Raw genomic sequence first — 10428 nt, forward strand, 5'->3', positions numbered from 1 at the left:
TCCATTTCAAATTAATTGAATTGTTGAAACAATTTTCATTTTTCAAATTACTAGATTGTTCAATTTTGCAAGACTACTTTTAGAAATTTTCTTCCAATTTTACCCTTCATTAGTTAGTATTGGAATTAGTTATTAATTAATGTTTAGTTATTTTACTCATAAATTTGATAATAATTAATAAGGGTAAAAATGAAAAGTTGTGTCTAATTTATGTCTTAATCCTCTTTTCTAAAAGGGTGTGAAACACCTTAACAATTCAATTAATTTGAAATGGAGGAAGTATATTTTAATAAATATAATGCAATAAACTGTCTCAAAGAGTTAAATAATGTAGCAATATCAATTATAATCCAACTAGGAAAAATAGAAACCCAAATAATCTTTTGTAAAAACGAAACAAAAAAACTAAGCTAATTTGTGATGTGCGCACACATATATTCCAAGATCTACAAATATATACAATATATACAATATATATATATTCAAAGAAACTCATAGGCTTCCAAATATGGTCACAAATTATAAGTCTTAAGTTTTTATGAAATTACATTTCTTTCAGTATCATATCCATCACAGTTTTTACATCAGACAAAATTTATACCTTTGACCATTTATTTTTCACTGTATTTTCCCGTGCTTCACGAATTGCTAGTGCTTCGTCGATGATTGTTTTAGGTTGGGAAAACCAATGTATAAGATAAGGAGCAAAAGATGTTTCTTCCTTTTTCTTTACAATGGGTATTACATGTAACAAAAGTGGGAAAAGGGGAAAAGGTTAAAGGACCAAACCTTTGAAAGTGAGACAATTGAAAATGGAGCTTCCTTACATGTTGATTTTGCTTTTTAAATACTTTTCCCTCATTATTTTGATCCCCAAATAAACAGACCCCCCAAATCTTCATTGGAACATACAATAGCCAATAGATAAATATGGAGTCCCTCAATCATGCTAATTTTAATTCAATATTACTTTTTATTATTCGTTAAACATATACTTAATATGGATCTTTTTTAATCTAATCCTTCCCCTTGATGCAAAATGGTAAAGCTTGTGTGGCATTACATGTGATAGTACTAGACATTTTAGACAAATACAAAAAGCGATAAGTTATCTGTAAATTTTATGCGTATAATATGAAAAAATCGAGAAAACAAGAAGACAAATGCATATCATCTCTTTTATCAACCATTTTCTTATTGTCAACAGTTTTTTTTTTTGTATTGCTATTCAAATATCAAGAAGTAAGATGTCAATAAAAGAAAAGGAAGAATATTCCTCTCTTGTTAATATCATGTCTGCCATTGAGAACAAGTCAAAATTATGTGCTACTAGTTGGTAGAGTGGAATTTTTGCCTACAAAATTGACTATTCATTTTTCAAATCCATGAATTTTTTATTTTTTTTTGAAGGTTAGAGGCACCACCCCATATGGCCTTGGTGGCATCCAAATGCTTCAAAGGTTAAATATAATGAAAATAATAAGATACTAGTAACAGTCCTCATGGGATACCTTCATTAGTTCAATATTTGACCCAATCACTTTATAAAAGATTGTTCTAAACCTCACTTTTATTATATCTATCATCACTCCCTTTTGTCCTCTCTACCAAAAAAATTAAAGACTGCTCCTATAAAATAATAAAATGAAGGGAATAAAGCAATAAATAGAAAAGAAAAAGAACAAACAAACAAGAAAAGTTTAAATTAAAGAGAAAAAAATAAAGAAGGTAAAAGAAAAGAAAATTAAAGGAGTTGATGATTCTAATGCCCCTTAGTAGAGACAAGCAATTAGTGGGATTCTCTGCCTCTGCTCCACTTCAAAATACACCCCCCTAAATAAATAAAAAAAATATTTATATATATAAAAAAAAAGATTTACCCACAATTTTTTTCCTTTTTTCTAATTTAATACTATACAAAACTACAAAAAAAAAAAAAAAAAGGTTTAAAAAAAAGAAGAGAGAATAAAATGAGACAAGCAAGCAAACATGTTCCTCTCACTACACTTCATCACGTGATCTGCACGTGACTAAATGCCATTGATGAAGTGAAATAGATGCCTTGTACTTTTGACTTTTCAATGGTCAACCAAACACATGGGAGTACAATAATGCAATGCTGCCAATCAATCTTCCTCGTCGTGTAAATCACGCGCTGGAGTGAGAGTGGTTTACATAAAGATTATAAATTTTGCGTTTTCCCGAGTTGGTAGTGGGGCTGTATGTCTTTTAGCAAACCCAAAACTTGTTGCATTCTAGGCCGTTTATTTGGGGTCTCCGCCGTACACAAGTACCCAACTCGGAGGCACTCCACCATCTCATTCACTGAGTCACCACCGAGTCTTAGTCTCGAATCAAGCGCGTCAGCTCCATGTCCATCCTTCACTAGCCTCCTCACCCATTTAATCGTCTCATCCGAGCCAATTTTCCCTGTTAATATCTCTACTAATACGACTCCAAAATCGTACACATCCATCTCACTAGATCCCTCGGCTTGGTTTTGGCTCAATCCAAAATCGGCTATCCGAGGCTCAAAGTCATCGGCTAGTAAGACATTAGATAGCACCAAATGACCGTGGACCACGGGTTTTGACTGTGCGTGGTGGAGGTAGGCTAATCCACGCGCTACGCCAACCGCAATACGGTGGCGCGTGTGCCATTCCATTTTCCCGGGTGACGTAATTTGGGAACCGTTTTGTAACTCCCACGTGTCGGTTGTCCAGTCTTCCACGTTGGTGGTAGCAGTTGGAAGCTCGTGTAGCCATCGGTGGAGGTCACCATTGGACATGAATTCGTACAAGACTAGCTTCTCTTTCCCTGCATGAAAGGGAAGTATTAAATTAGCTTTAAATATGACTTAATTGAAAGAAAATATAATTGGATTCTGTTCTTATCAAATGGAGCAATTTGGTTCCTAGCTAGAAAAGTCCTCCAAAATTATTTGACAAGGACTTTGATACTACAATTGATCAATCAATGCATGTCATGAAATAATTTTCCAACTTTAAGCATTTTCAATTGAAAATGACATTCTTCTGAACCATTAATGCTTTTAAAATATCCTCTTATCTTTTTAATTCAATAACGGCTTCATAAAATAATACTTTATGGATAATATTTGTGCAACATTCTTCCAAAAATCATAAATCAAGGCTGAACAGTAGAACTCCCAATCTGGTAAGATTTTTAAAGATTTGACCTTATCGTGCAAAATGGACACAATTTACCAAGAGCATCATCATAAATGTCGTGGTGATATATGTGATACAAATAATAATCTCGAAATAAAATTAAAAAATATTTTTTTTCATATTTAGTTTGAGATATTAATTAATCACAAATTTCTTTTATTCCACCATTTTAATTTCACGATAAATAAATCGTGAAATATCTCAATTCATAGAATATCATTGGTTATCGTAATTCTGCGAACCAAACCATACTGCAGTTTCAGTATTTTTCAAATCCCAATCTGGCATAAGATTTGAAAGTTTGACTTTGTAGGGTAAAAAATGGACACAATTTACAACGAGCATTAAAAGCACATATAAATTGAATGATGTAGTCATAGTACTAACATCCAAATAAGTCACGCATTCCTATTTACTGCTTCATCTTGTTGTATGTAATCATAACTACTACCTACGTTTCTATGGTTGCAAAGATTTCTGTCTCATTTACTACTGTCTGTCCTATTTCTCATCCCATCCTCCCACGTGAATGCATTCAATATGCTCACCTCTAGATATTTTTCACCCTAAAATTCGAATTCGAATTGTGTCACATCGATGTTGGACGGAGGAAACAGTAATAAGTGAAAGAAGATTTGTACCTGCGATGCAGTAACCAGAAATAGGCAACAGATTAGGATGCTTAAGCCTGGAGAGTTGTTCAAACAAGGTAATAGCATCATCATGGGCTAGTTCCCTAGCATGTTCCAAAACCTTGATTGCCACGTGGAGGTCACCTGGAAGTACGGCTCTGTAAACGGGCCCACACCTTCCTTCAGCTAACAATGACTCTTTTCCAAAGTGAGTTGTGGCTGCTATGAGGTCTTTGAATGTTAGGTTCATCAATGGCTTCTCAAACATAACTACAGCTGCTGAACTTGGTTCTTTTATGTCAGCAACCCATGAATTCCCTGACTCTGTTTCAAATGAAAATGGCCCTGATTTGTCCATTCTAAATGGTATTTGTATTGGCTTTGAAATTAGCCATTTGTTCTTCCTAGCCAATTGTTTTCTCCTTTTGTATAGACACAAAATGACTAACCCCATGACCAAGATTAGAAATGCTGAAGCAGAGGAAATAGCTATGGTTAAAACTTTCTTTCTTGATTTGGGCTTTTTCTTGTGTGGGTTTGGTTTGATAGGTTTGTGTCTCAAAGGCAACATTTTTTTGTGTGTTGGGGTAGTAAAGTTATGATTTTTAATGTGTAACTGTGAGGAATTCTTGGGATTTGGTAAGAGATTCTTGATTTGCAAGTGCCCAGCATGAATGAAAGAAGAGTTCCCAAATTTAGCAAACTGGTCTTTAGGTATTTCCCCAGTGAAGTTATTGAATGAGATATTCAAGTAATTGAGACTAGACAGAGGAGGAAAATCATTAGGAAATTTACCATTCATATGGTTGACAGAAACATCTAAATGCTTCAGTGACTTGATATGTGAAAGGGGTTCTGGATTACCATAAATGTTACAGCTAGAAATGCTCAAATTTTCAAGCTTAGTTAGGTTGGTAAACCAAAAAGGTAAAAACTTGATATCATTATGTGAAAGGTCAAGAGAAGTAAGATTAGGAAAACCATAAAAAACAGAGCCTAAGTTGGTAAACCTGTTGAAAGAAAGATCAAGTCTTTGAATAGATGATGATGATCTTGCTACAGCAACAGCTCCACCTAGCTTATTCTTTGACAAATTGACTTGAACCAAAGATGAAATGGACCAAAACAGAGGATGAACAGAACCCTTTAAGGAATTATTTGATAGATCTATAGTATGAAGATGAGACAAATTTGTTAAGTACTTCCATGAAACTATGCCAGTGAGGTTTCTTGAAGATAAGTTAATTTCAGTTATTGGAGAAGAACAGTTTGAGTTGAACCAAGAGATGTGGAAACCATAAACAGAACTGAAAGCCTTGGAAACAAGATATAAATCTAAATCTGTGTTGTTTTTGCAAGGGGATTCTGATTTTGAGAATGTGAAAAGAGAAAGGAAGATGAAGAGTGTGAACAAGATTTTCATTTTTTGTTTGTGGGAATTGAGATTGTTTCTTTCAGTTGGAAGTAGTTGATGTAAATGCCATATAGAGTTGATAAGAGTAGATGAATGAAGGGGATTTCAAGTGGAGGTAAATAAGTCCAATAGAATTGGTTTTATTTATATATGGAGAGAGAAAAAAGAAACAAATAATTGTAGAGTTGGAAAGAGAGAGAGAGAGATGGACAAATATATGTGGATCTGTGAGAGGGTTTGTTGAACCTAAACTTCCTTTGGGGTTTTAAGCATAGAATTTTCAAACATTCATTTGCTTTAACCAAATAAATCAACGTGTAGGTTGTGGTGTAATGGTGGGACTCCTTCATCCTTAATAAAAAAAATTGGATTTGAACCTTGAGTTTGGAGAAAATTCTGTTGGGCGTGCCACTTTGAATGGCCCCAATTGTGCGCGATTCAGATTTAATCGGAGCTTCAATGTGAGTGCCAAACGTCGGGCGGAAAAAAAAAGCAAATTTTTAAAGGTTTTTTTATTTTTACTCTTTGTAAATAAAAATAATAATTGGAGGTTAGAGAAGGGATTACAAGGTAAAAATACATTCTCATTATGAAAATTTAGATAGTCAACCAACTGAATTATTAAGATTTTCTTTCCTCTTTGTTTTTTTTTAAGTGTATTGATTTTTCTAGAATTAGACATAAGAAGACGAATGAGGACTAGATTATAAGGTGAAATCAAAACATAGAAAGATGAATGAGGAAAATATTATATAAGTTGAAACCAAATCCTCGTCAACAATGTAAAAATTCATATGACCAAACCAATTAGATAACTAAAATTCTCATTGTGATTAGGGTTAGTTGAAGTATCCTTGTTGATAAATATTCAACCTTAATTAGTAATTACCCTACTGGAAATAAACCTCAGGTCAGAGATTATTCTTCAGTCTTCACCTATAAAAAAATGCAACATTCTTTTTTTGAAAATAAAATAATCACGCTGATTGCAGGTAAAAACAAATAAGTAAATCATGTGAAATTGTCACGTATATAGTGATAAATATTATTTATATCAGACAAATCAATAAATATAAAATAAGTCTCTTTCGTAAATATATATTTTTATCATACAAATATGGGTACTATATTTATTTTATATTTTAGTTATTTTATTTTTAAATTAAGAATTTATCAAAAATAATCATCCTACAAAATAAAAATAGTGCTTGCTACTTTATATATATTTTTATTTTTTTAAAACGTCACTTATGAAATTACACGAATTATTATTGCTACTTACTAACGAATTTCTACTCCAATATTAAAACGCGTATTCGGTACCAAACGGTGCCCGAGAGACCTAGTTTGACCTGTTTCTAATCCTTGTCAATTCATTCTCTAGTGACTCATTAATAAACTTATTAGGCAGAATTATTATTTTTAATACATCAGTCATCACTATCCCAACTATTTGTCATTTTGTTGGCTGTTCTTTTTTTTTTTTCTTCCTGTTGGCAACTAGGCTAAAGTTACTCAGAATAAGAGTATTGATATAGTAAATGATTAATTGCTCTAAATCTGTACTGAAAAATGTAAATATAATAAATTCTTCTAAATTAAATATTAAGAGTGAGATTTTACTGTATGTATTAACTTCAAAGCCATTCTCAGCTTGTGTTAAGATTAGTTAGTGTTAATCATGTGAACATCTACTGAAGCTAATAATAATTAATCAAATTAATCATAAGAGACAAGAGTACTTGAATCGATTCAATTTTTTAAAAAAAAATTATTCTGCAACTCATTTTAACAAAGGAGTCTGCATCGTGATTGTTTCTTCGAAGAGGATGTTAAAAGTCAAGCATATAATGATAATAATCATGCCACAATTTTTTGAGAAAAGACCTTGACTCCATCAAAGTCATATAATTTGAGTGGACAAGTAATAGGAGTAGTAAATTACAAACTCCATGTTTACGTTCATATACATATATAAAACTCCAAAAATGTTGAATTCAATGTCCCCAAAAAATATATGATGGACGAAAAATCAATTTGGAACGTACATGACAACAAGTTTCATCCATGCTTACAATAAGGAGAAGCATCGTTCTAACCCGGGAAAAAGTTTAGAAAATAAAATAATACTATTTTATCAGATTTCAAATATTAATCATTTTCATAATTTGATTATATTAAAAAAATATATCTTATTACGTTTCCTTGTTTGCCCCTCCAAATTTACTCTTACGACTCCAATCAATGGACCATGCTCCAAACCATGGTTTTACTTGCCTGAATAGAGGTGACTGTACAAGATAAGACACACGGTTAACTAAATTTAGTAATTTTAGCCCTTTTACTATATAAATAAACAAGAAAATTGTGATTATCCACTAAATTTTAATTACAACGAGTAAATATTGATTATAATTTCTACAAAATGTAATTATATGTAAACTAGATAAGAATGTGCTGTTATATTATTATTACTATTAATAATTTCTGAGAGAATGACAATGTATGGCCAATATGACTTCACCTAACCTCGTGTGAATCCAAACATAAATTTCCAAATGGAATGACAACTAATATTTTCGAATTAAAATTTAAAATTTATACCAACTATCTACCCGAAAGTGGATTCCCCATTTGGAGTCACTTATATTAAATTATATATGCTACTTTTAATAAATTCAGGAGCATTGTTTCTTGCTTCTAATTCTCTCACAGTTTGTGCAAATATGACCCTTTAACCTGGCGGCTTTCAATAGTACTCAATTGTCAATTTATTCAAACTTTGTTTTTTCTCTTATTGTTTATAATTTTTTTCATTTTGATTTTGTATAAGCAAGAGATGATTCAATTTGTAATTATTTAATACAAAAACTAGAGAACAATGCCGTTTCTTTGTTTAACTGATAATGTGAATTGTGATGGTATGGGACCAAAGCAAAAATTCATGCATTGGTCTTAGGTTCGAAACTTATTGCATATTTTTTTGATTCAGTTTGTTGCATAAGACTTAAATCTAGTGTGATTTATCTTTATTTTGTGGTTTACATGTTACTACACTGAAGCGAGATTTATCTTATGCGCACTCAAAGAATAACGATAGCAAATTTCCTTAACAATTACAAATAAATATATTTTAATTGTATACATTATATTAATGTAATTTAACTTATTATAAGGTATTAATTTATTATTTGCATATGCTTATCAATTACTAATTATATCATAAAAGTTTGTCTGCAACTATCTTTTGGGTGACTCGAGGTGCAAATATTTTACACATCAATGTATAACTCTTAAATTGATCCTATTTGACTAGTGGAGTCCCTAAAATGTACTTCCTCTGATTCGCATCACATGGTGTTTTTTGTTTTTATACTAGTTTAAAATAAATAATTTTGTATAATAAAAAAGATGTTATAATTTTTTATTCTAATTAATTTTACAGTTATTTAATATGTGGGTTTTATGTAACCAAAAAATTATATCAAATAAATACGTATTTATTATATCTAAAACACACTAATATGGATAGGAAGAAATACTTGTTTTATTAAAATAATGAAAACTATGAAGTAGTATCACTTTTGTCCCACCTTTTTACCTCTCCCTCAATTTTTGACTAATTTGTACTACCACCACTACCACTATTTTTAGGAAAGATGGAATGTGAAAATGAAAATATATTATTTTCACCTTTTTCCATTATCAAAATACCCATCTTCCACATTCACTTAATATTATCCCACTTTGTTCATTCATAAAATTTAATTTCCTTACTTTTCTATTTTTTGTTAGATGTTTGACTTACTTTATTTTAGTAGTTTCTCTTTTTTCGACTTGCAAATGATATTGGGGTTTGGTTTTTGGATTTGGGGCTATTGCAGTTGAACTGTTGAAGAAAGTTGGGGTTAGGTTTTCCATTTTGAGTTGCATCTACTCCTCAATCAAATGTATAATATTTGGTTTGGTCAAATCAAGCTTTCACATAGCTTTTTTGATAGTCAATGTCATCTTTCCCTAAGTATACATGTTCCAACGTGTACAACAATTGTGCTTATGCTAATTCCAACTAAACAAACTTGAAAGAGAGAAAGATACAAGCCAATATTGTATTTGGATGGGAAAGGAAGATGTCATAAAGTGTTTGATATCAGGATCAATTTGGTGTGATTGCGTTGTTATTTTTTTTTTTTGTCATTTTACTCTTACATATCATTTAATTTAATTTTATCATTTATCCCATATTTTTTGTCAATAAGTTTTTTGGTGTGGGGTATTGTCCTCGAAGCTTGAAGGTATATACCTACTTTGATCATTTGTCTCAATTTATATAACTATTAGCCCGTCCTAGAAAAAAAAACATATTTGTTTATTTGATTAATATTTAATGACACTATTAACATTTTAAATATGTTGGGTTTTACTTATTTGACAAAAAATCCACAAAGGTATACTCTTTTTTAAAGGTAGGTTTGAAATATTGCAAAGTCTTTCAATATTTCTCAAATTACGTATCCACTCAAACTAATCACAAAAAATAAGATGGAAGAAGACCTTGTTAAGTTCTACCATATATTTGCGCTATCTTCAATAGTAGCCCAGTAATGAATTATATTGGGCTTTTTTTTTCAATCGTCCAAACTATTATTGAGCCATGGACATGAGTTTATCTGAGCGGTCTGCAAATAATCCTCTTGTAAATGATAGCCCATTTACAGCTATCAGTAGCCAAACTGTTCTAAGTACAAAAGTTCATTGGGCCAGTCCATATACCATCTCAATCATTTTCAGTCCAACCCATTTTATCCCGTTAAAATTGGACTGATATGCAATCCAAATTGACCTATGAAAAATCTCGCCAAATATTTCAAAAAGATATCTTCTTTATTTGATATGTTATATGTAGTTATTATAAAGAGAAAAATAATTTTATTAGGTACTAAAATTTATTATATAAAAGAACAATCAAAGCAATAACAACTTACAGCTTGCTTGGACGGTTGTTACCCGTTGTATTGTATTGTATTGTTAGTTTAAATACAATGTTGTTTTGATTGTTACTTAAAGTCTATTACATCTTATAGTATAAATCCATCGGGAGGTAACGACTAAAAAACTTATTTTACGTAATGAACAATTTTGTGTGATCGCATCGTTACCTTAATATTTTCTTCTCATTTTTATTTATTTA

General features: G+C 31.2%; 1 protein-coding gene across 1 annotated transcript; it reads right to left on the reverse strand.

Annotated features, from left to right (window-relative positions):
* Positions 1-1645: 1645 nt before the first annotated feature.
* LOC125835336 (calmodulin-binding receptor kinase CaMRLK) lies at positions 1646-5430 on the reverse strand. Its single transcript, XM_049514455.1, has 2 exons — positions 3833-5430; positions 1646-2817 (listed from the first exon to the last, which is right to left on the reverse strand). Exons 1-2 carry the CDS (start codon positions 5244-5246, stop codon positions 2183-2185), a joined length of 2049 nt encoding a protein of 682 aa, XP_049370412.1. The 5' UTR covers positions 5247-5430; the 3' UTR covers positions 1646-2182.
* Positions 5431-10428: the final 4998 nt, after the last annotated feature.

Source organism: Solanum verrucosum, unplaced genomic scaffold, assembly GCF_900185275.1.
Source record: "Solanum verrucosum unplaced genomic scaffold, falcon-dt-bn FXZP01001278.1, whole genome shotgun sequence".
NCBI classification, from domain to species: domain Eukaryota; kingdom Viridiplantae; phylum Streptophyta; class Magnoliopsida; order Solanales; family Solanaceae; genus Solanum; species Solanum verrucosum.